This window comes from Bombus fervidus, chromosome 11 (assembly GCF_041682495.2).
Source record: "Bombus fervidus isolate BK054 chromosome 11, iyBomFerv1, whole genome shotgun sequence".
Classification (NCBI taxonomy): Eukaryota; Metazoa; Arthropoda; class Insecta; order Hymenoptera; family Apidae; genus Bombus; species Bombus fervidus.
Genome location: NC_091527.1, coordinates 12,054,560 through 12,079,103, shown reverse-complemented (window position 1 = coordinate 12,079,103; position 24,544 = coordinate 12,054,560). Strand labels below are relative to the sequence as shown.

Here is a 24,544-nt window from a genome sequence, read left to right as displayed (position 1 = left end):
ACGATATAATTATTAAGATAACTGAATTTGTTTTTTCATGCTTTACAAAAATATCGGATAATAAATATAAGGTTCTATTTAAAAGAATATTGATGACATTGAAATCCTATAAAAAAGAAATGATCATGGGAGAAAACTATTTCCAACGTTATATATGGCTCCTGAACTAATGTAACTTTGTCCTGACAAATTTTTCCATACAACGATACAATAAATAAGGTAAATATTTAAGTAATCTCATTTACCTGGACCACCCTGTACATGCATATTAATCAAGGGCCAATCAAGCATTTCATTACTCACGAACACGATAAAACTCCATGTATGATGAAACTGTAATAAACATTTATGAAGAATTCGTAATGTTATATTTTATTTTAATTATTATAGGTCTTTCCTATTTTTTCTACCGTGCATGTACGTACGTACATACTGGGTAACAAGATTCGAGAATTCTCGATTAAAATGTCTTTTCATTTTCGGTATTGCGTGCAACGAAGCAACATTTATTAAAGCGCCTCTCATGTCAGTTTTAGAAGAACTACGAATAGAATTCCACAGTGAATTATACTTTACACTGCGAACAGCTGTTTGTCTCTAAGACTTCTCTAGACTTAATGAAATACTATTTTTTTTTTTTTTAATATTTTGACGTAACCATAGCAGAAAAGCCAAAATATAATAAGATAACAATTGTAAATGTGGAATTTCTTATCAAGAAATATTATATTTAATTTTAAGAGTATTGCTGTTTGCGAGGAAAAGCTCAAAATGGTATCTTTCAAATCTTTGTTCGTATTATCCATCAAATAAACACATGTAACCTAAAACGCGTGAATTTAAAGAAATTTAAAGGAAATTATAGAAATGGATGTTGTTGTTACAACAAGTTTAGAAGCCCTGATACGTAAGTTAAAATGCCATATATTTATTTATTGTCTAGAAATGTCTATAGTAACAAAGACTGTACATTTTATAGATATCCAGTTGTGGTTAATTTATTAAATATATCTTTTTCTCTTCTTTTATTTTTTCCTTCTTTCTTATCTTTTTGTAGAAAGGGTAACAAATCCCCAAAATCAAAAACCTGATATAGCTGCAACCGAAGCATTCTGTGTGATGCTCACCAAAGAAGCAGAAGGTATTCAAATTGGCACTAAATTATTAGCACTGCGTATTCAATCATCTAACGAGACTGAAGCACTTCAAGCTCTTGCTGTAAGTTTCTTTGTCAAATTTCTGCTGCATAACGAATTCAGATGTAAAATTATTTCATTTCATATTATTTTATTTATTTAAAGTTATTCTAAAGAAAAACTGTATATATGTATGCATATATGTATACATATAGGAAGTAAAAGTCATTTTACTTTTATTGTTTTATTTGATTTATTGCTTATTGTTTAGTAGTTGATACTTTTTGAATATAAATTTAAATTAAAAGATAATCTTTGGTAGTAAACCAACATACATATTGCACAAGTATAAGTTTTATCATTCTTATATGTTGTTTTTGGTTTTTAATTATTTTTACAGTTACTAGATACATGTATGAATAGATGTGGGCCATCTTTTCACGCAGAAGTTGGTAAATTTCGTTTTTTAAATGAAATGATTCGTTTAGTTTCACCAAAGTATCTAGGTGGTAAAACGCCAGCCATGGTGCGCCAAAAAGTATTACAGTTGTTACATACATGGACAAGGGAGTATCCAAAAGAATTAAAAATTAAAGAAGCCTATGAAATGTTAAAAAAACAGGGTGTTATAGAAGTGAGTTCCATATATTATTTTTGACAGAGAGTTTAATCTCCTTTTTTTCAATCTTTTCTTAAGATGTGGTAATTGTATATGTATTCAGGATGATTCCGTGTCTTTAAATAATTCTCAAGAGGAAGGATTGAAAGCATTAAAAACTAAGAGTACGATATTTGATGATGAAGAGAAATCTAAATTGCTGCAGAAATTACTGCAAAGTAAAAATCCTGATGATTTACAAGCTGCAAATAGATTAATTAAAACTATGGTGAGAGAGGTAAGTGTAATATGTATTTGAAAAATTGTAAAATAGTAGTTTTGCAAAATATATCAACTACTATTTTATAGGATGAAAGAAGAGTACAATTAAATTCACGTAGGATAATGGAGCTAGAATCTGTTCATAACAATGCAAAATTATTATCAGAAATGTTAGATTCGTATAACTGTAACGAAACTAGTACGGAAGATCTTGAATTAATGAAAGAATTATATCAGGCTTGTGAACGATTAAAACCAATTGTGCTCAGATTAGCAAATGAAACCCAAGATAACGAAGGAATGCTTAGTAAGTATCTTATCAAAATTCGTTTAAAGAAATTTAACGAATACGAGAATTACTTTCTCTGTCTATTAAAATATCATTTCTTCATTCAACTTTTACTAATATCAAGTTCATAACTTGAGCATAAAATGTAAAAACTTACGTTATAATTATTAGTCAGAATTTTAAAGCCGTATCATGTTTAAATAATCTAATAGGTGATGTACTTGCTGCAAGTGATGAATTGGAACAAGTATTTGAGAAGTACACTGCTATTATAGTTCATGGTAAATGTGTGAAGCCTAAAACAGACTCCGATATCAGTCCGTATTTATTAGATTTATCTTCTCCAATGGAGAATGTTCCTCTTAAAAGTGATGGTATAAACGCAATGACCACGAAATCAGATATGGAAGTTTTAGGAGATATCTTCAGTTCACTAGGGAAGTCTGAAGATACAGAAATCTCTTCGGTTTCTGACGCAAATCTCTTAATGATCGAATCAGTCATGCAGCCAATTAATGTTTTACCTAAAAATAAGAAAGGTCCGTGAATGTAAAATATCTGACACATATGCTCTATCGATTGAATAACGCTGATATATTGAAAAAATCGAACGTTTTTAATAATGAATTTGATCGATTAAATAAACGAACAAATGGTGAGTAACGTTCCATTTTCAGATGAATTAATCAACACATCTGAAAAGAAAATTGACAGTAAAGCAAAAGCACTGGAGGAATTGAACGAATTGGGAGAGTCTTTGCTTAAACAAAGCTTATCAGGCATAGTATCGAATTCACGTGTAAAATTAGGAAGGTTGGTAAAACGTACTTATTATACTTTTTAATTAGTTCCATTATATGCAATTACGGCGTTTTTCTTCTTGTTTTTTCATTATAAATCCTTATAGTAAACAAAGTATAAATCGTCCACCATATATCAAACCTTTCAAACGTTTCAACGACCTTCCCTCGTAGCAGCAGTTCTTCACATTTTCCTAATTTGTCGGATACTACAAGTGTAAAAAACGACAAACTGTCTGATATTCATCTTAAGTCAAGCGATAACATTCCATCTCACGATGATGCAAATCCTCAAACCATCGAATCTAATGCAAATGAGAAGATAGAAACGGACCGATGTAACAATCGATCAAGTGTATGGGATGCTGCTTCAATAATACCGTCGACGGAAAATTCACTTAGTCCCGAACCGGAGATTAAACCATTGACAGACATTAACATTAGCCTTCAAGATATTAAACCAGGTAAATCGTTGTTTCCTGTTGATATTATTGATTGATATTATCATAAGGGTACATTATATCTTTGCCTATAGACAGAGTACGATGTTATACCTCTTATTCAATGCCCGATATTTAATAAGATACATTAATAATGGTTAAAATAAAACTGTTCGCTTTATTGTTTGTTCAATAGGTATTAACCCGCCTATGACAGTAATCGAAGAGAAGAATGGTATATCTGTTGTGCTTCATTTTGCTCGAGACAATCCAAGGCAAGATGTGTTTGTCGTAGTGATTACGACAATGAGTAAAAATTTGAAGCCACTTACCAATTACTTGTTTCAAGCAGTGGTGCCAAAAGTATGTTTTTAATATTCATCTAATTACTTTTCGTCGTTGTTATTGTTCATACAACTAGCAAATCATTACAATTCAATTAATGAAATTGCTAACATTTGAAACTGAAAATATTTTTCCTTTTTAGAAATGTAAATGTAGACTACAGCCACCTTCTGGAACAGGATTGCCTGGTCATAATCCATTCTTGCCTCCATCAGCAATTACTCAAATTATGCTAATTGCAAATCCTACCAAGGTAAAACAATGAAAATATTTCTTTTGTATTTGAAATATTCACTGACTTTTTTTAACCTGATATAATCTGTTTTGTAGGAAACAGTATCATTAAAGTTCATGTTAAGTTATACAATGGACAATGAAACTTTCACAGAAATGGGTGAAGTAGAAAAGTTGCCTTTCATTTAAAGTACTTAAAGTATAATTACGAAGAGTAAACTCACAAAAATGCAGGTTCCAATAACTAAAAGGAGAATAATATATATATATATTATATATATTAACACATTATATATATAATATGTACACACACACGCGCGCGCGCGCACACACACATACACACACACATACACAAACAAAATTTTCCAAAATTGGAATCATGAGAAAGTAATTTTCTCTTATGCTTTATTTCTTGGATTATAATTACAATTTTGTCTTCATTATCATACTTATTATTATATTTAAAGATAAAATGTTACGTAGTTACTTAAAAGTAATGTTGTGATTTATGTATACGCTTGAAAATGTGCAAATTTTAAGATCAGAAGATGGAAGTGGACATTGGAAAATGATACATGATAAAATCGAAGTAACTATAATTGAAAAATAGCGGAAAGATAAAGCACAAATAAAAGAAACAACAAAGCACGAAAATAGATAGTTTAATATAAATTATAAGTTAAAACGATATTCCTCCTTATTATTAAATATAAATGAGAACAATATGTTATTCAAAAATTTAAACAAATGTACTGCTCGTTTAGGGAACGGAAAGTACTTCATCACGAAATGCAAGAGCAGTAACTGCTTTTTGGTGACCCTGATATTCTCGTTCTACTGCTCCTGTTGATACATTCCATAATCTTGCAACACCATCGGACGAAGCTAAATCAAGTCAGATGTTGAAATTAAATCCAAAAAACGTGATAACAAAAGAATAAAAAAGAAAGTATGTTATTACCAGTAAATATGTATTGTGAATCTGCACTAAATGCAGCATCCCAGACCCATCGTTTTGCCTCATGTTGAAGTACTTGTACTTCCGAGAAATCTGTAGTTTTCCAAACTCGAGCAGTCTGATCAGCAGATGTAGTCACTAAAAGTCTGATCAAAAGAGACCACGAGTTACAATAAATAGTACATAATTTTATATAATTTTATTATCACATTATGTATTTAATGAAATATACTTACGTAGAATCGGGGCTAAATTTGCATCGAAGTGCGTAACGTTTGTGTGCTGAAAGTTTGTGACGAGGATTAAGACGGGTAGGTTCATCGCCTACACCCCCGGTAAGTGTCCAAATATAACAGTGACCTTTGTTGTTCACTGCTGCCATATATGTACCATCTTGATCAATCGCAACGTCTTGCACAGACGCTTCAGCTTCTGGTATCTTTACGTACGAACAGGAATTATTTAAATAAATAAGGGTGGAATTAAAGTCAATCAAAATCGGCATGTCGCCATTACCAATAAAACAAATTATTTTCTACGCTTTTTCTTACCAATTGTTCGTTATGATCCGAACGTAAATCCCACAAATGTATAACACCGCTTTGATCACCAACAATAAGTTCTGCTTGATTCGGATGCAGACAAACACAGTTTACAGGAGCTGACACTTGAAATATTCGTTGGCATTGAAAGCTACTTGACCTGTAACATTTTTGTTATTCTTTTTATTATTATTATCATCATTATTATTACTTATCTATTATTTTCAAATTTTTTTTTTGTAGCAAACAATTAACATGGTATCTAAATCCTATTTGTATTTGCCTGAGATCCCAAATTCGTGCTGAACAGTCTTCACCACCAGTATACATCCATTTCCCCTCTTCCTACATATAATAAACTATATTAATAATTTTAGAATAAATGTTATTACATTACTATAAGAATAATCTTGCAAAATTCCAAATTTGTATATCATTGATACCAGCAGAATATAATGATAAAATACCTGGAAACCTAAACCTGTAATATTCTTTGACACTCCTTCATAATTAATAATTGGATTTGGATTGTTCGAAACCAAGTCATACATCCTTATATGTTGATATCCAGCAGCAGCTATTAGATATTTATCTGGAGTTATGTCTAAAGCATTGACTTGCTAAAAATAGCAAAGTATTAGAAGAAACAAATTTTAGACAAAATATACACGTGATATTTCCATAAACATCAGAAGATTACCGAATCTGTGTGCTCTGCAGTTCGTTGGCAAACTCCTGTGTGAGGTTGCCATATTTTGATAGTATGATCATAGCCACCCGTTACAAGAATAACTTGCTCATTACTGGTAGTACCATCCACAGTCATTTGATAAAATGTAGAAATGATTAAAATTGGATCTCAATACTTTATAATTTTCTAATAAGATTTCATATATCACAGACAAACGCACACGTTTCTTTGTTTTCTTCTACTTGTATCATTGCATGTTCAATTACATACAATTTATAGCTTATCCTTGATTGTCTCAAAATACGTTGATTATAATAGTTATCCAATAAAATATACTTTTGCTATATCTTTGTCTTTTACTTTACACCTTCTGTTTTTCGTTCCGACCGTTTAGATCGTTTTAAGTACAATAATAGATGTTATTAGCAGATTTTGTTTGTATTACACAACAGGTTATGTCATAAAGGGAGATTTCTCTTATTTATCAACAGCTAGTAACATCTCTGTGTTACCATTAATTTAACCCGTTCTCTTTTAAAGGTACAACATACAACAGAGAGACATTGTTTGATTTATTTGTATTTATTTTTATTTTTGTTTTTACAATAGAAACTTAAAAACTGAGCAAAATTATAAACAAAAACCATAAATGCCACTCTTCCCAAATAATATCATTATCCATTATTTCATGCAATATATCTTTCAATGCAATTTAAAAACATGATGTGTAAAATTTACATCCATGTCAATATATATGTATGTATACATATAAATGTAAAAAATATATTACATTATTATTATCATTATTACATTTTTCAAATATTTTTGTAAAAAATAGCACTGGTATTTGATACTGACAAATATTTACTTAAATTTATATGTTGATCTTGAAATTCGTTAAAATTGAGACATGTATTAAATAAAAAGTTTCAATGATTTATCAATGCTTTATCCAAAATTATACTGCAATTATGGTCGAACGGATAGACAATTAGTGAAAAACATATGTACATAGATAGCTCGTAAAATACAGCATCAAATTACCACGCTTGTATCCAATACTCGTATTGTGTGCATACGCGTTTCAGTAAGGTTTGAAATAAAATGGAATTTAATTATATTTTATCTATATCTGATTATCTTCTAATATCTATTATCTTTATGCATCTCGGTCAATTTGCATATACAAACATTCGGACTATGGATACACGTATTCACATATTATATATACATATAATTTAACATCTGATCCGACCTACTTAACAACCATGAAAAGGAATTGACTGCATATAACTTTCATTGTGTTACTTTACTCGGGCACAGGACACTAAACATACAAATCTTTTTTATAAAAGTATCATTATAACCATTTATTTCGATTTACAAGAAACTAAGTCAATTCTAATTCTAGTTGAAATTATTTGGATGAACTTGTTCGTTACAATTATCTTTACAAATAATAATTTTTTCACTATAACTTTAATTCAGAAAGATTCAATTGGTTTCTAAATTTTTCGTTATAATGGCAACACATGTTATAATGTACATATTTTACATAGTATTTTGGTATTCGTCGATTAATAAAATAAAAATACCTAAATGTTATAAATATATTCACAAAAAGAAAAGGAAATTTCCTTCATAATAAACGTTATCGTTGTATCTGTTTTTCTCCTATTACCTTTATTTATATCTCCTATATACCTTTCTTTTAGTCTACTAAGTAAGACACTATTAACGTGGAAAATAATGTCACGAAAAAAGTATACATAAATATCAAAATTTATCTTAAATTAAAAATATATTATAGAGAAAGAAAGCACAAAAAAAAACTCAATATAACTGTCGATCAATACCTTATTTCTCATTTCATTAATTTCAAATTCTTCCTTTTCTAAGAAATCTTTCTTAGTTTATACTGTTTCTTCTCTCCTTCTCTTGCATAATTTTCTGTAGATATGATTGAAAGCTGTCAACTTGATGCATCCTTGTGGATAATCATTCTGACAGAAGTCATACTAAGGATATACTTTCAAAACAGTTTATCCCATTATGTATAAAATGAAAGGTTGATTCGGTATGTTCAACAAAATCAACAATTAAATTTGATAAATCAATCTTATGGATAACATGTATGGCTATATGAATATATGATCGCATGTTATGCGAGCTATATTATATTCACATTTATGCGAAATCCACTGCGATTTCCTTTTCTATATGGAACAACATTAAATGAAGGGTGAACTGTTGCTTTTTCGAAAAACGTAATATTTACAAATGATTTACAGGGTATGTTACAGTCTTTTCTTTGGTAAAGATCCAAAAGCTGATATTACCGTTGCTTTGGTGCCAGTTGCAGATGATGTTAAAGTGGTAAGAGTTGGTTGAGATAACAGCACAGTTGGCTTTATCGAGGCAGTAGCTCCAGTTGCAACTTGATCCCATTTACTTTTTCTTTTTTTAGCATCATCTTCTATTGTATTAGAACTATTGGGTCGCTTAGCTGTACCAGAAACAATTTCAATTTTTGTTTTCTCTTTCCTAGCCTTTTCGAGTTTATCCATTTTTGCCTTTTGAACTTTGGCGAGCTCCTCGTAATACGAATCTTTACCCCACTTAAATGGATCGAATCTATCAGGAGGATAATTAGTACCCAATTCATTGATGCTACAAAATTGAACGAGTTTTTCATAAATGGATGGATTTCTAAAATCCTTCCTTTGTTGTATAACTTTGTTCATATCCAAACCGCCGGTCTCCATTTTCCTAAAAAGTTTTGTTATCTTTTCCTGTAGTTCCACAGGACACTGTCCTGATGGCTCTGGTGGTATAACAACGCCATAGGGATCCACCTCGCTATCTGAAACTAACTGTTCTCCTTGACAAGAGGGAGAGCATTCCATAATCGAGGAGGGCCTTCCATTTTCAAAAGGCTGTCCATCGATTTGTGTTTGTACCACTCCCTCGTCATCGGAGACTATTGTATCATCAAAGTATGAAACCAATCTTTGCACCTTAGATGTTACATCTGTTACTAAGGTGGGCGCGTTCGACAAATCGTTACTAGACTTGCCACCGACGTTGGGTGCAACAACGGGACTATTTGAGGCTGATGTGCCAGATTTGGGACTGGTGAAAGCCTGGGGCTGACCGACTTGGGCATTATGCGGGGCGGCCCCCTGGGGAGTGTTCGAATTCTCCTGAAGGTCGTCTTCCACCCCGTCTTCGCCCTCCGAGTCGGTATAGGTGGCCGTGAGAGATGCCAGAGCAACACTTTGTACAGACATGGTTAGTTGGCTTTGAGTGTCCGCCGTACTACCAAGCAATATTTTGTGTTGGAACTCACCGGTATAGCGTAGAGCTGTACGCCTTTTAGTTGTAGGGCATTTATGTATGTAAATATGCCTTATATATCAACATTAACTATGCCCTGATATTTCGTTGGAATGTTTGTTACTATATCAGATCTGAAACAAAAATTTCAAACATATAATTTATTACCCAATCATCAAATTATATTTTTGAGTCAGTAATAGATTGTAATTCCTTATCTACTCATGGTAGATAGTTTCACTAAAGAAAGGATAATAAAAACACGGCGAGAGGGAACGGAAGAAGAGGAAGTGGAGAAGGAGGCAGAGGCGGACGAGGTAGAGGAGGAAGTGAGAAAGTAACACCAATGTTTTGTACACGCAAACGTGCTTGTCATGTGATACAAAACATGCTAAACTCAAATAGTTTTATCGGTACTGTTTATAAGTTATTGTTGTGCTTTATAAAAAATACACCTCGTATTTTAGATCCACCAATAAACTGACAAGCGCATCAGGTTATGTCATTAAAGATCTAAATTTCGTGCGATAGCCACAACCAACCTGACTATTTGAATCCACAATTTTTCTGCTTACACTATACCTGATTTTCCACTCATTACGCTAAACTTACGACGTCTTATTTTTCTACTAATTAATGTTTTCTTGATGAAAAAACTTGAACATTACCAATGCATACCATCTTGTATTCTAACTTCAACCTTTTTTATGTATTTCGTTAGTGCGCATGCGCAAAATTAATAAAATATGTATACGTATTCTCAACAAATGGCTGAAGAAAACTTGAAACAAACATAATTGTGATCTCTGTTAGCTACTAGCTAAATACTTATTTTCTCTTATATTATATTATATTATATTATATTATATATTATTCTCTTATATTATAAAGGTTTCCCTTTTTTTTTCCTTCCTTTAATAAAATACACATTATAAAGTTAAGTTATCATTGCCAACTTTTATTACAGTCGTGCACAGTGCCAACTCACAATTCGCTTAGATCTTTCGTATTTTCAGTGATTTCAAATGAATCACTTTTCTTTAAACCGATAATTAATAAAAATAATAAAATAATAAAATAATAAAATAAATAATAAAAATTTAATAATAAAATATTAGCTATTAAGTACATCTTGTGATTATGAAAAATATCGATCAAGATTAGTTGATGCTATATTGTCCTTTTTTTCGATTGACACAGTAACAATTTTATTCCTTTATATCTATCATTTATTGTATCAGAATAAAAAACGCTCATATACCATTTTTGTAGTTTATTGCTGAATTTGGTAAATGTTCAAAGAGCAGTAAATGTTATACATTGATGTAAGCTTATTATTTATTGCTATTCAACAAAGTTATTCTCACACTTCTATACTTCTATATTACACTAACATAGATACTCACTTATATATAGATATTTTTGTCTTTTCACTAAAATGTAATAAAGTTGTTTGGTGTAATTAAAAATTATCAAAATTTTAGATTCAGGCGGCAAGAAAGGCAAACTATTAGACGGTAAATTCTTACACAAAATATAATTTGAGGCATACTATGAAAGATTATTTACATATCTAAGTTTGGTACTCATTACACTTTATTTGAATGCCTCTATGTGATCATATGCGTGCGTACATAACCAGTATCGAATGCAAGTAACAGTTCCAGACGTTCCAGTACATCTACCGGTGGCAGTTCTCAAGTAAGCGGTGTAAACCACGATTATAGTATAAATGTAGTGATCGGTGGTGAGTTGGAGGATCTCGTCTCCTTGCTGACATATAGATATTCCACGTGTAATTAAATAGAAATTCAAAAGACGTTCTATAATTTCACCGCTACTAATCATGGTATTGGATTTAGATCTGTTTCGAAAAGATAAAGGATTTGATCCAGATAAAGTGCGAGAAAATCAAAGGAAACGTTTTAAAGATGTAAATTTAGTCGACACGGTGATCGAAAAGGATAAAATTTGGCGTCAGCTGCGACACAGAGCTGATAACTTAAATAAATTAAAAAATGTATGCAGCAAAGAGATAGGAGAGAAAATGAAAAAAAAGGAAGCAGTGGACGGCGATGACACTGTCTCAAAGGATATTCTTGAAAACCTGGAAAATTTATTGCCTAATAACCTGAAATCGTTAACAGTTGCACAGATCAAAACTGTTCGTGGTTCCATCGACGATGCTATTCGTACAAATGATAAAGATTTAGTCTTAACCGAATTGGAAAGAAATCGCGCACTCAAAGAAATAGGAAACATATTGCATGAGTCTGTACCAATTAGCAATGATGAAGAGGAAAATAAAGTATGTAATTTAATGCGACAAATCTTCTACGTGTCGATACAAAACTATGGATACAAAACATTACTGCTTTTATTTTTAGGTTGAGAGAACTTGTGGAGATTGTACACAGAAAAAGAAATATTCTCATGTTGATTTAATATACATGATAGATGGTATAGATGGAGAACGTGGCACTAATGTCTCAGGGGGGCGTGGTTATTTTTTAACAGGACCAGCAGTTTTTCTGCAGCATGCATTAATTCAATTAGCTCTCAGGCAGTTACATGTAAAAGGTTACAAACCACTTTACACGCCATTCTTTATGCGTAAGGATGTTATGCAAGAAGTAGCACAATTGTCTCAATTTGATGAAGAATTGTACAAGGTATAGAATTAATAATTATACGTACAAATGCATAAATATCAACTTGATCTTGATTAAAATTTTATTCATTTAGGTAATTGGTAAGGGTAGTGAACGCAATGACGATAAAGAAATTGAAGAAAAATATTTGATTGCTACATCTGAGCAACCGATAGCTGCGTTTCATAGAAACGAATGGATTCCTGAAAATAATTTACCAATTAAGTATGCAGGACTATCTACATGTTTTAGGCAAGAAGTTGGATCTCATGGACGTGATACTAGAGGCATTTTTAGGGTTCATCAATTCGAAAAAGTAATTATAGCTTTAGTTTCATTTATTATATGGAACATAATATGAATTTACATATTAGATATACATGGATGATAGGTAGAGCAATTCTGTTTAACATCACCATATGATGATAAATCTTGGCAAATGATGGAAGAAATGATTTCAAATGCGGAAGAATTTTATAAATCTTTGGAGATTCCTTATCGTATAGTAAATATAGTATCTGGTGCATTGAATAATGCTGCTTCAAAAAAACTAGACTTAGAAGCATGGTTTCCGGGATCAAGCGCTTTTCGCGAACTCGTCTCATGTAGCAACTGCTTAGATTATCAAGCAAGACGTTTACTGGTCAGGTAATAAGCAAAACATAATAAACTTGAATACTACAACATATTTTATTTTATTATTATTATTGTTATTATCGCATTTTCTGTAAGTGAAGTATCCTATCGATGTGTTTTAGATATGGTCAAACCAAGAAGATGAATGCTAATACAGATTACGTTCATATGTTAAATGCAACCATGTGTGCGGTTACTCGCGTCATATGTGCAATTTTGGAAGTACATCAAACAGATACTTCTGTTAAAGTACCAAAGGTTCTTGCACAGTTTATGCCAATAGAATACGAGTATGAAATTCCGTTTGTTAAACCAGCACCTATCGATGAAACAGAAGTAAAGAAACAAAAAAAGCAAAAGGAACGAAAGGATGTCATCTGTACTTAAATAATTACAATAAATTTAGTTACAGTCTAAATGCTATGAGTCTCAAATCCAATATGCTTATAAAATAGAATAATTATTTGTTACAATTTACAAATAAATTTCCCACAAATGTATTAGAATATCTGTAAAATTTTTGTGTATAAATTTTATTACTTATTTTAACGATATAGATATGTACAATACGCTTCAATATCTTTCAGTCCATATTCCATGTGTCTATAATATAATTTTGCTATTCAGGTGCAAGTTGTAACAATTTGCATAATAAATATAATCAACATAAAAATATTTAATCAAGTGCTTTCCATTGTGTCCTGTTTTCTTATAGATCTTTTCCTTTCTTCAGCTCTTCTTAAATCATTCAATACAGACTGTTCAAATTGTTCAATATCAAACATACTTTGATTTACCATGTGCTTCACAGAATTACCATCATTGTAAGCAGTTTCTGTGGCAATGTTTGATTTTTCCTCTTTGTCCCATAACTTTTCAAGTTTAAGTGGATATTGAGCTAAACCAATTTCATAATTTAGAGCCATTTCAGCATCGCTTCTTTTTTGATACTCTACTAATGCTCTACCTTCTCTTGTGGACGAAATAACAAGAGCAATTATTTTCCCATACTTTGAGAAAATTCTATGTAACGTATTATAGTCATATCCGCCATTGCTGGTCTGATTTTTACGAGACTTCCATTTCACTTTTAATTTATAAGAATCACTGTTAGTTTGTGATTCCTTGTAAACTACTTTTGATTGTTTTTCAAACTTTCTATTCATACGTTCTATTTCTTCCTGTACTTGCTTTAATCCTTCTTTTCGCAATCGCTCTATCTCAGCCTGTAATTTCTCATTATCTGTATTCAAAGACTTTTCAGCAAATTCCCGTGCTTCCAAATCTTCTTTAAACTTTTTGCGTTTTAAATCAAATTCTTTAGCACGTAATTTTTGTTGATACTTAGCATTAATAACTTTGTCATAAGCTGCCCGAGCAGATGTGTCAATAAGAATCTCTAAGGCTCGTGATAATTCAAGAAATAATTCAGCTGCTTTTGGATTATCTGGATTTTTGTCAGGATGGCAACACAGAGCCTTCTTACGATATGCTTTCTTAATTTCTTGAACAGAAGCTGTTCTTTCTATACCGATTAATTCATACAGATCCATCTTCTGTTTTTATATATGTTTATATATTAGACACTGTGTAGGCTCGATGCGCACGAGCGACGTGATCTCACTACAATATCCAAAGAGAGCTTTTCCAAAGACGGTCTTCTAAACAAATTTGGATGGAAATTTGGATAAATTCTTGAAAACTGAAAGCATTAACGAAACTACGATCGTATATATAGGTCTGGAAACTCCAGTAGAGGGGTAATTGCTTTTAATATCGGGAGTTGTTATATCGTAAAAAATAAGAGTACTGAGCCCGTAATTCTAATTGTTTTACGCTACAGGTGCTGCACCATGCGGCCAAGTGCTGAGGAAAACGTTAGGATGTAGAGTTATAAGTTAGCATATACAAGAACCCTTAAAATTAGGGATCTGCCCTATTTGTTTACAATTTAGCATATACAAGAACCTACATATTTAAGCTTAAAGTTAGAGATCTACCCTGTTTAGTTGCATGCTAGCACATACAAGAACCATGTTATCAGAACCTATTTCTCGTTTGTGGTATTATATATCACTTTCTTCGTATACATAATGGATGGGCGACCGCTGCATTTTTCATCTTCCAGATTAAAATTACCAGTTCCAAAACCTCCTAAACCAACTACGAACTGTCTGAACACTTGTAGTACTACTCCCTTACACGATATAAATCCCAGTTGCGATATCACTGTTGCCTTTTTTAAAACAATACAGAGTTACAAGTCGGATATGCTTTTTCTTTTGTGCTTTAAGACTTAAATACAAACGAAATGTATTCTACGACAGCTAGAAGACGACTGAAGGTAAAGACTACAACATTTGACAGATTAGGTTTCATGTGTGTATAAACATTAGATAAAGCAGCTACGTGCAGATAGCGAAAGACAACCTAATAATTGGGACAAAAAGAAATTTCCTTTCTGATACTAGTAATTTAGTGCATATGAAGCACTAGTGTCTCTCTTTCCCCTTCCTCGCTATCCATGCGCACACGTGTACTTTGTACACAACACTGTTACATAAATTTTAAAATGAAAACAAGATAATCAGTACTACCAGTAACCACCGTGACAAAGACTTGAATATTGTCAAATATAATTGTTCGTATAGCAATGATTAAAAAGGTTTTTTTCAAATACGGGAAACGAATATATTTTAAAAATGCATTACAGCAGGTAAGTATAGAAGACATTAGAAGTAGTACAAAAATTAAATTAAGTTTAATCTTTCCTGTTCCATGAATTTAGATACAATGGATACAACAGTACTCTACCAATAAAACTACTAATGCTAAAATTGGTTCCGTCATTGATATAAAAGACCCTTCTTTTTTAGGGATACAAACTATTTTTACTAATGAATTAAAGTTTATTGACAAGCAATGTTACAATCCTTTACCAACATTTAGAATTTTAAATTTATCACATAAACATGTACAATTACCAGAGGATCTCAAGGTAACTAATGTTTATTAATGTTACATGCAAATAATTCCTTCTTTTTAATTTCTCAATGATATGGTTTTCTTCTCTCATTTAAGTTAGATCAGAATACTATGATTAGGATATATGATAAAATGATTACTCTGAGTATAATGGACAAAATCCTATACGAATCTCAACGACAAGGACGTATATCATTTTACATGACCAATACAGGGGAAGAGGCTACTCAAATTGGTTCTGCAGCTGCTATTACATTGGAGGACATTATATATGCTCAATATCGAGAAACAGGTATAGAATAAAATAGTGATATATTTAATTAATAATTAGAATTATATATCATTTATTATAAAATAATTTTATAGGTGTCTTGTTATGGCGTGGACACTCTATCATAGACTTTATGAATCAATGTTATGGTAACTACAAAGATATTTCAAAGGGAAAGCAAATGCCTGTTCACTATGGATCAAAAAAATTGAACTTTGTTACTATTTCATCTCCTTTAACAACACAATTACCTCAAGGTATTGTTGTTTCTTACTGTTTCAAGCTATGCAATAATTTCTTTAAAATTCACAACATAAGTGTCTCATCATGATATGAGACATATATATATATATAGAGTTATTACTAGGATATAATTCTAATTATTCTAATACTGCAATTCTAATCATTTTTAGCTGTAGGTGCAGCATACGCACTTAAACTGTTTAAAAAGAATGCATGTGTAATTTGTTACTTTGGTGAAGGAGCTGCTAGCGAAGGTGATGCTCATGCAGCCTTTAATTTTGCTGCAACTTTGGAGTGTCCAATCATTTTTATATGGTAAAGTTAACTGTCTATTATATGCAAAAATATGAAGGTGCATTAAACGTATATTTAAAAAACTGTCATATCATCTGTTTCTAGTCGTAATAATGGTTATGCAATTTCAACTCCTGCTCAAGAACAGTTTAAAGGTGATGGGATTGCAGCAAGAGGACCAGCATATGGAATATCAACAATCCGTGTAGATGGTAATGATGTTCTTGCTATGTATTATGCAACAAAAGCTGCTCGCGAATTATGCATTAAAAAAGGGAAACCTGTTTTAATTGAAGCTATGACTTATCGGTATACAAAAGCATTATTCTTTTTCTGTACATATTAATTTTTTAAAATATTGTATGTTACATAGTTTCCCTTTTTCTTGACATATATTTCAGAATCGGCCATCACAGTACTTCCGATGATAGTACTGCATATCGATCAAGTGATGAAATAGAGCATTGGAATCATTATACACCAATAACCAGGTATCATAATTATCTGGAATCGATCGGTTTGTGGTGTGAGCAACAAGATAAAGAATTAAAGAAACGCATAAAAAATTCTGTTTTACTTGCCTTTGCGCAAGCAGAAAAGGAACTTAAACCATGCTGGAAAGAATTATTCACGGACGTATATCACACAATGCCAAAGCACATTAGGTTTGTTTGAAAACATTAAATTAATAATATTGTCCTTCAAAATATTTTATAAACGAATTTTAAAAATTTCTTTGATTACTAATACATTTTTTTAATTTCAGTAAACAAATGCATTCTATGGAGGAACATGTTATGGAATTTCACAAACATTATCCATTGCACCTTTTTGAATGATAATAACAACAATAATCAATATAATAAATAAATTCAACAAAATGATAATAGTAGGCTAAATCAATGGTATTTACTAATTTATATTGATATTGCATATTTTTTATATCGTTTAATAATAAAACATTTACATACACTCTAAACATTCAAGTTAGCAGCTATTTCTTTATACTTTTCCATTCTGTACTCTTTTCTAGCTGCGTCCAGTAATATATTGTGAAGTAAATTATATTGATTTGGGTTGGATTGTTCTATAACGGGATATACATTCCCTATAATTACAATTAATATTAATTAATTTCAGTTGTGGCTTTCTTTAAATTTGTAAATGAATAAAATTTGTTATAAAACACACCTTTCAGTTCTAAAACAGCCCTTTTATATGCATAGCCTGGATATATATATGGTGCATTATGAAGTTTTGTATATGAAGTTGTATAGTTTTGATATCTTGGTACAAGAACCTTAAAAAGTTTATGGATAAGTTGTTTTTCTATTATCCAGAACTTTGCTAATTCCATTGTTTCTGTATGTTGAGGACCATGACGTAAGGCTTCTGATATTAACTATAATAGAGACAAAATATTATGAAAGATAACGCGCATCGAGAACAGTTTACATGATACTCACTCGTTCAACATAACCTCTTGTCTCATCTGCCCTTGCATAATTTAACTCAATCCTTTCATATTTAATTACAGCAGTTAGTGTCTTTTTAATTTTTCGGATTCTTCCTTCTGGACCATCTACATTCTTTAATTTGCGTGGTTCTGATCTAACATTGTACCTTAACCTAGAAACTAACTTATCAATCTTCGCCTGATTCATTTTTATTATTTATATTGGATGGTAGTTTACTATTTATCCGTAATGTTTTTAAATTAATGTATTGTTCGTTGCTATAAAGGCTATTATACACTTTTTTTTGTAGTTAATCTTATGAAATTTCTTATTTTAATATCAAGGAATACTCTTTGTGATCTTTACATCACGTCGTGTTTTTGTTTTAGTCTATCATACTATACAGATTTTAATTAAATTTTATTTTATGAAAGGACGTGTTGAAATCAACTTAAAATTGACCAATATTTATCACCGACCGTCCTGTTGAATTTTAATATTGCCTTACATTATTAAATTTTTAGTTTTATCAATTTAATGATTTCAATATTATCGTATAATAGTATTATATAATAGATATCGTATCACTATAACAGTGGAAAAGGCAAACCTGAAAAATTATATATATATAGTTATATAGCGCAATAAGTTTTTAATAAAAGAATTTAATGATGAACAAATTTTATTACAATATTTAAATAATTCGATAAAACTAAAAAATTATAAGCGGAAGCATAAGAATAGAGAGAATTTTCTAAAATACCGTTAATATTTATCTGTTGTTACTGATATATATATATATTACATTGCATACATGTATAAAATCAAAACATAAAATTTAAAAATTGATTTTGTAGTATATAATAACTATATGTATAAAAAAATAAAATAAAATTATTACATATTTTTAAGATCCGAAACATATTAATGATTAAAATTAATAAGTTACATAGTTATGCGTATGTTAGTAAAAAAATTTGTATTGTTCTATTATTATATATTTAAACATACATGTAGACTCAACATATTTTCTTGTTTTGTAAAATGTCGTAACAAAAAATGATAAAGAACAGTTTGACAAGTATAACAGTTATAGAATAGAATAATGTAACTTTGGATGGTCAAGAGTTTTAAATATGTATGTATTGTTACATTATGTATGATGCATAATAAACAGTTAATTCAAATTGATGACTCGTAAATTTCTACTGATAAAAAGAGGTCACAACAACGAGGTTACCAATTTCAATCAATTTATTTTCGGCAAAGAGAAATGAGAATAAAAGGATACAGTGGTCGTTACTAAATTTGATTACTTTAAACTTTTAACTTCTTCGATATGGCGCTTCGTAGTAGTGTTACTTGACGACCACAAATATGAACGACAGCAATTGCGTTGAGTAGCGTATTGTCGACGATAGTCGTCGGTCAGCTTTGAGAATGCACTCGGTGGCTGTTGATTATAATTTACGCTCGTATCAGAGATTAGCTACTTCTTTAAGTAGAGCAAAATGCTTACATATATCTAATAGACATCCAAATAAGTGCCTCCTTCTTTTCGATCATATTTTTCAATAAAAATATTTATAGAAAATGTTGAAACATATTTATGGTATATGTTAATACATGTTATTTCATTGCATTTGCATTAATATAAAAGATTATATTTTATTTCGATTATATTATAATCTATGATGGCAATAGAATGTGCCAATAAACATTAAATCTAAAATATCACGATGGTAGCGATTATATTCGTCCCATTTTCGATTTTGTTTTATTGAATATTACATATTCCATGGTATTAAACATTACTGTGTTTTTGTTAAGCTTTAAAAAATCGCACTACCCTCACTACATACTGTTTACATATTGGACATTCCGACATTTGTTTGCCACAATTCAAACAACAAGCCATATGGCCACATTCCAGAATTATACATTCAACTGGTTCATCCCAACAAATTTTGCACAGATTTTCGTCCAAAATTTCAGCTTCTATTAAAAATAAGGTGTGCAAGTTAAACATTTTTTTATTCTTAAAAAGTCAAATGACCAAATGTTTGATAAAGGAGTCGTATCTTACTTATTCTTGATTGCCTGTATTCTTCCCATAATCTGGAAGCTCTATTCAATAATTCGCATCTTTCTACGCAACCTTTGTAATCAACTCGATTTGTACTTAGCAAATTTTTTAATTGCTTCACGTTTAAACATTCCAGTTCTGATAATGTATTTATGTCAGATAATTTTACAGGATTCTACATAGGATGAAAAAAAAAGCAGAAGAAATATAATAATACATACACACATTATTATGAGAAAATAATCATAAAACAATACTGTTAGAATTATACATGCCATAGGTGCTTCTACACATACATCAGAATGTTGAATATTAGAAACTTTTGAAATCTTCTCTTCTACCGAATGTATTGGTTCTGCTCTTCCATTCGAATAAAAGTTAAGTCTAGAATTTGTTTCTGGAATTTCATTGTCATCAACTCTTGAAGCATTGATTTCATGTGTATGATTAAAAACTTGTGTATTATACTCATCATTTGTAGTTGCTGATCGGTTAGGGAGAGAACTATCACTGAAATTAGAGTTGAATAAAGAAATGATTTGTTAAATACTTTTCATTTTTTTGTAATTTCAATACAAATGTATGAATGTTTCCTTTCCCCCCCCCTTTTTTTTTTGTTAGATATACATGATACTACAGAAATCTATAACTCTCAAACAAGAAATTTACGATATTAATACTTGTAAATAACGTCGATATCGTATGTTTTGAATTTTGAGTCGATGAAATAACTTTGGGATCTTTTTGCTCCATGCAACTTTCAATTCCACGCAAAATGGAACTTACATGTTTCCTGCATCTTCCGTACTCAAATGAACATTAGTACCACTAGCAAATGTCATTAACAATTTTATCAAGTCTTCCTTTTCTGTAATGAAAATGAGAAGGAAAAACAAGAATATTAACTAAAAGATATTGTCAGCAATTCTAAATGTTAAATATCTTCTGTAACTTAAACTTTTTCTTGCTGCGGTATACACACCAATACATCCTTTAATCGGTATTTTCTTTGCCAATAGATACCGTTGTATATCTTTAGAACGTATTTGTACAATTAGACTTCGTGTTAAAGGTCTTCGTGACAACATGTTACAAGTATTGCAACTTAATATCTTGCCCAAACGCTTGATTACACATTCGGAACAAAAATGCCTCATACAATCCATACATTGTTTCTGAAAATATTTCACAGTAGATAAATAAAGTACTCATTTTTGACATATCTTTAGCAATAACAAGGCATGTACATATATAATACAATGGTTCTTACCTTGCGTGTGAAGAAGCTGAATTTTACGTTACAAGCTTCACAAGCCATACTATCTTATAAGAATAATGTAATAATAAAAATACAATTGAAAATTTAGAGGTTAAGTTTACACAGCCGGACAAAAATAAATATTACGTAAATAAGTAGTAAGGGTAAGTACAACTTAAGTAAATAAGTAGTTTCAATTATAAATGTACTTTCACTATAAATGTTAATAAAAAGGTATATGAAAAAAGAGCAAGATCAAAACACGCTATATTTTTATGATGTACCTCCAGAGTGTTTTAAAATATCACAACTTGATAATTAGAACCATGACAAATTCATACGAGGTAATAAAATATTGTAAAATACAGCAAAATTTCGCAAGATTTTATTACAGATGGCGATAAATGGAAATGTAATGTAATAAATAATTGGTAAGCAATAACGCGTAAGTATGATTGCTACGTACGTAACTTTTATCACATATTCGATATTGGAAATACAACTTATCTACAATATATGTATCATCAGTACCAAAATTTAGCGTAAACTACACACATGTCGCATAACGTCGAGTATACTTTTGAATAGTTGAGATTCAATGTTTATTTATTTCCAATTTTCTATGTTTTTTATCTTTTAATAATAATCTAATTTTTAATTTTCTTATTATACATTGTTTTATTCTTCTTATCGTTTTACCTATTGCTAGTTGACAGATATTTATACTATGTGAAACAATTTTAGTTTTGCTTGTCGCGCATACTATTAAAACTGTTAATTACTCTTACAAGGTATACATATCTAACGACAAATATAGTAATAAGAAGATTTTCATGCACTGCAATATGCTATTATAGAATTGGCCTAATTGTGTTTTAGATAGATAAATTTGTGTAGTTGATTACACGTTGAAATTTTAATACGCGTACATGTATATACACGTACAAGAGAATTGAATACGGAACATTATACAGAGAACATGACGAGAAATAAGAGTATATATACACTATACATACATACATACATACGTGTATTCGTTCGAACGCACATCGATACAATAAAAAATGATCGGAATCGCAATTGTTGTGTAATTTTAAACGACTGAAAGGTACTTCTCTACTGTATTTTTATTATGATCTAGGACGATACGAACACCAAATAAATTACTAAATATAATATGGCGATGAAAGATCGTGCACGCGCCATGCGCGCATGCGACGTATGCCTCACAATGGGGGGCCGATAAAGCGTAAAATGCAATTACATATTTGATTTTCCATCAAGTCGAGAAAGCGCAGCTTTTTTCAGTATACGATCGTGGAATTCAAGGAGTAATAAGTGGGTATTGGTCAAAATCGACTTCGATCTGGCTTTAAAGCCAAGCCTAACAAAGAAAAATATTTCGAAGGAAAGGAAAGATGCGCGTAAGTAAGTTAAGTACATATACATACAGTAGTTGATTCGTGTCATACCTTTTTTCGACTTGGGAATATACATACTATATGCATGTATCTAGACTTAGCTTCGAGTGACTTTATTTACATTAACGGGTGTATCGTACGTTTCAAATTTCGAGAAAACTGACTTTCTCTCTTTGTTGTTCGATCCATTGACTGGATCGAAGGAAAGTATCGATTTTTCTTTTCTATCTCATCTGACTCGACAGTTGCAGCATCTTCGTGGAAGGCATCTTTCCTGGAAAAATATGTAACATAATCAATAATTTATAAAATAAATTGTGTATTGACACACACACGAAAGCATATATGCGTATGCACTTGTACATAGGTATGATATGAAATGGTTATTGAAATTGCATTTGTTTATTTATATATTTACATACGTATATTTATTCTCTGACAAGCGGAACAACGATTTTGGACAATCTTTGAAGTAAGGCCAACACTCTCCATGAAACTTGCCTCTATTTTCAGCTTCGACATATTCTTTTAAAAGATTCGAAAATGGTGATTTGCTAGCACTGTAAATAATACACACACACATATATATATACGCGTTATGGAACGCGTTAGGAAATTTGAATTTCGTTTTCAAAGATACCATACACATAACCAAACAGGATCATAGAAGAAGAAAATCGAAATAAATAAAATCAAGTACATAGTATGCATGTAGAGAGTGAGGTGAGAAAGATGCTTACGTGAAAAAGAGTTTGAGCATTTCCCCGATTAAGCCGAAATTACTTAGGGGATGTCCCTGCACTTCACAGATTGCCCTTAATAGACAGGCTTTTCCGTTTAAACCGAAATTTGCGAGCATATCCTCAGCGGTGCCATACAAAAGAGCTCTTTCACCTCCGTAAAGCGCATTCTTTGGCAAATCTGCGAGTGCCTCTCTTTTGCTGATTCCACGTTTTACGAATGTCGCGATAAATTCTGCGGCATTCGATCCTTGATCCCTCGCGGTAGTATCAAACGCTGATGGTAAGGCTCCGTAAGGGTTTTCGTTATCGGTTAAACCCAGTTTGTCGAAATCGACTGTAAAAATTATGACAAATAAAAAGTAAGAACGAAAAAAAGAAAAAGAGCAGAGGAAAAGAAAGGGAAGATGATAAAAAGCAGTTGGAGCAGGAAAGATCGATCTTTATCTATACATGTATCGGACATAAAGAAACAGGATTGCGTATAACGTAATTAAACGATGGAAGATGAAGAAACGAAGATAAGAGATGAAAGGAGCGACGATAGACATATGTACTCACTGGTAAAGGGAAGACTAACAGTCATGTTGCTAAGAAAACCATAAGGAGGGTATCTGACAAAGGGTAACGCCAATGTTGGAGTTATCGTCATAATGGTGCCTGGTGGTAAAGCTATTCGACCATCGTTAGTTATCCAAAGCAGTCTCTTCTGTCGATGGTGGTGAGAAAATAAGTGTCCGTTATAGCTGTTGCCGTTGCCACTGCTGCTACCGCTTTCGGTATTCGAAGACTTGAGAAATAGAATTAGTCCAACCAGTGCCAGTATGCTTCTTTTTCTTTCCATCTCTTCT

The 24,544-nt window shown here is 31.2% G+C and overlaps 9 protein-coding genes across 16 annotated transcripts; 3 read left to right on the top strand and 6 right to left on the bottom strand.

Moving 5' to 3' along the window:
- The first annotated feature begins 80 nt into the window (after positions 1-80).
- Positions 81-5,092, top strand: Gga (ADP-ribosylation factor-binding protein Gga). 2 transcript variants are annotated; one of them, XM_072012246.1, is made up of 11 exons: positions 81-560; positions 1,058-1,218; positions 1,537-1,770; positions 1,859-2,032; positions 2,104-2,323; positions 2,518-2,844; positions 2,983-3,118; positions 3,280-3,569; positions 3,742-3,908; positions 4,033-4,143; positions 4,221-5,092. In XM_072012246.1, exons 1-11 carry the CDS (start codon positions 416-418, stop codon positions 4,311-4,313), a joined length of 2,058 nt encoding a protein of 685 aa, XP_071868347.1. In that variant the 5' UTR covers positions 81-415; the 3' UTR covers positions 4,314-5,092. The 2 variants fall into 2 exon arrangements, with proteins under 2 accessions (XP_071868347.1, XP_071868348.1); XM_072012247.1 differs by having other exon boundaries at positions 84-907.
- Lst8 (MTOR associated protein, LST8) lies at positions 4,513-6,906 on the bottom strand. Its single transcript, XM_072012270.1, has 7 exons — positions 6,325-6,906; positions 6,092-6,244; positions 5,908-5,969; positions 5,634-5,784; positions 5,319-5,521; positions 5,086-5,228; positions 4,513-5,009 (listed from the first exon to the last, which is right to left on the bottom strand). The coding sequence occupies exons 1-7, from the start codon at positions 6,448-6,450 to the stop codon at positions 4,885-4,887; spliced, it is 963 nt and encodes a 320-aa protein (XP_071868371.1). The 5' UTR covers positions 6,451-6,906; the 3' UTR covers positions 4,513-4,884.
- Positions 6,907-7,657: 751 nt separating this feature from the next.
- LOC139991873 (SAP30-binding protein) lies at positions 7,658-11,082 on the bottom strand. 6 transcript variants are annotated; one of them, XM_072012267.1, is made up of 3 exons: positions 11,058-11,082; positions 8,655-9,785; positions 7,658-8,531 (listed from the first exon to the last, which is right to left on the bottom strand). In XM_072012267.1, exons 2-3 carry the CDS (start codon positions 9,603-9,605, stop codon positions 8,454-8,456), a joined length of 1,029 nt encoding a protein of 342 aa, XP_071868368.1. In that variant the 5' UTR covers positions 9,606-9,785; positions 11,058-11,082; the 3' UTR covers positions 7,658-8,453. The 6 variants fall into 6 exon arrangements, with proteins under 6 accessions (XP_071868368.1, XP_071868367.1, XP_071868369.1 ...); XM_072012266.1 differs by lacking the exon at positions 11,058-11,082 and adding an exon at positions 10,913-11,049; XM_072012268.1 differs by lacking the exon at positions 11,058-11,082 and adding an exon at positions 10,330-10,451.
- Positions 11,083-11,221: 139 nt separating this feature from the next.
- On the top strand, positions 11,222-13,455 carry Serrs (Seryl-tRNA synthetase). Of its 2 annotated transcripts, XM_072012249.1 has the most exons (6): positions 11,222-11,398; positions 11,514-11,959; positions 12,039-12,323; positions 12,397-12,618; positions 12,694-12,950; positions 13,061-13,455. In XM_072012249.1, the coding sequence occupies exons 2-6, from the start codon at positions 11,699-11,701 to the stop codon at positions 13,323-13,325; spliced, it is 1,290 nt and encodes a 429-aa protein (XP_071868350.1). In that variant the 5' UTR covers positions 11,222-11,398; positions 11,514-11,698; the 3' UTR covers positions 13,326-13,455. The 2 variants fall into 2 exon arrangements, with proteins under 2 accessions (XP_071868350.1, XP_071868349.1); XM_072012248.1 differs by having other exon boundaries at positions 11,222-11,959.
- On the bottom strand, positions 13,235-15,391 carry LOC139991879 (dnaJ homolog subfamily C member 17). Its single transcript, XM_072012278.1, has one exon. It carries the CDS (start codon positions 14,489-14,491, stop codon positions 13,619-13,621), a length of 873 nt encoding a protein of 290 aa, XP_071868379.1. The 5' UTR covers positions 14,492-15,391; the 3' UTR covers positions 13,235-13,618.
- Positions 15,392-15,456: 65 nt separating this feature from the next.
- On the top strand, positions 15,457-17,710 carry Bckdha (Branched chain keto acid dehydrogenase E1 subunit alpha). The gene is given in 9 exon segments (XM_072012257.1): positions 15,457-15,654; positions 15,727-15,936; positions 16,020-16,215; positions 16,290-16,451; positions 16,608-16,752; positions 16,837-17,040; positions 17,133-17,396; positions 17,498-17,566; positions 17,568-17,710. Coding segments are annotated over 9 exon segments (1,347 nt in total). The 5' UTR covers positions 15,457-15,591; the 3' UTR covers positions 17,602-17,710.
- Positions 17,619-18,674, bottom strand: Mrpl17 (mitochondrial ribosomal protein L17). Its single transcript, XM_072012284.1, has 3 exons — positions 18,198-18,674; positions 17,923-18,133; positions 17,619-17,839 (listed from the first exon to the last, which is right to left on the bottom strand). Exons 1-3 carry the CDS (start codon positions 18,393-18,395, stop codon positions 17,706-17,708), a joined length of 543 nt encoding a protein of 180 aa, XP_071868385.1. The 5' UTR covers positions 18,396-18,674; the 3' UTR covers positions 17,619-17,705.
- A 750-nt stretch (positions 18,675-19,424) lies between these two features.
- Positions 19,425-21,686, bottom strand: LOC139991878 (E3 ubiquitin-protein ligase RNF34). The gene is made up of 6 exons (XM_072012277.1): positions 21,545-21,686; positions 21,257-21,449; positions 21,061-21,142; positions 20,550-20,784; positions 20,275-20,449; positions 19,425-20,186 (listed from the first exon to the last, which is right to left on the bottom strand). Exons 1-6 carry the CDS (start codon positions 21,590-21,592, stop codon positions 20,014-20,016), a joined length of 906 nt encoding a protein of 301 aa, XP_071868378.1. The 5' UTR covers positions 21,593-21,686; the 3' UTR covers positions 19,425-20,013.
- LOC139991876 (uncharacterized) lies at positions 21,545-24,537 on the bottom strand. The gene is made up of 4 exons (XM_072012275.1): positions 24,255-24,537; positions 23,694-24,030; positions 23,376-23,513; positions 21,545-23,227 (listed from the first exon to the last, which is right to left on the bottom strand). The coding sequence occupies exons 1-4, from the start codon at positions 24,535-24,537 to the stop codon at positions 23,071-23,073; spliced, it is 915 nt and encodes a 304-aa protein (XP_071868376.1). The 3' UTR covers positions 21,545-23,070.
- Positions 24,538-24,544: the final 7 nt, after the last annotated feature.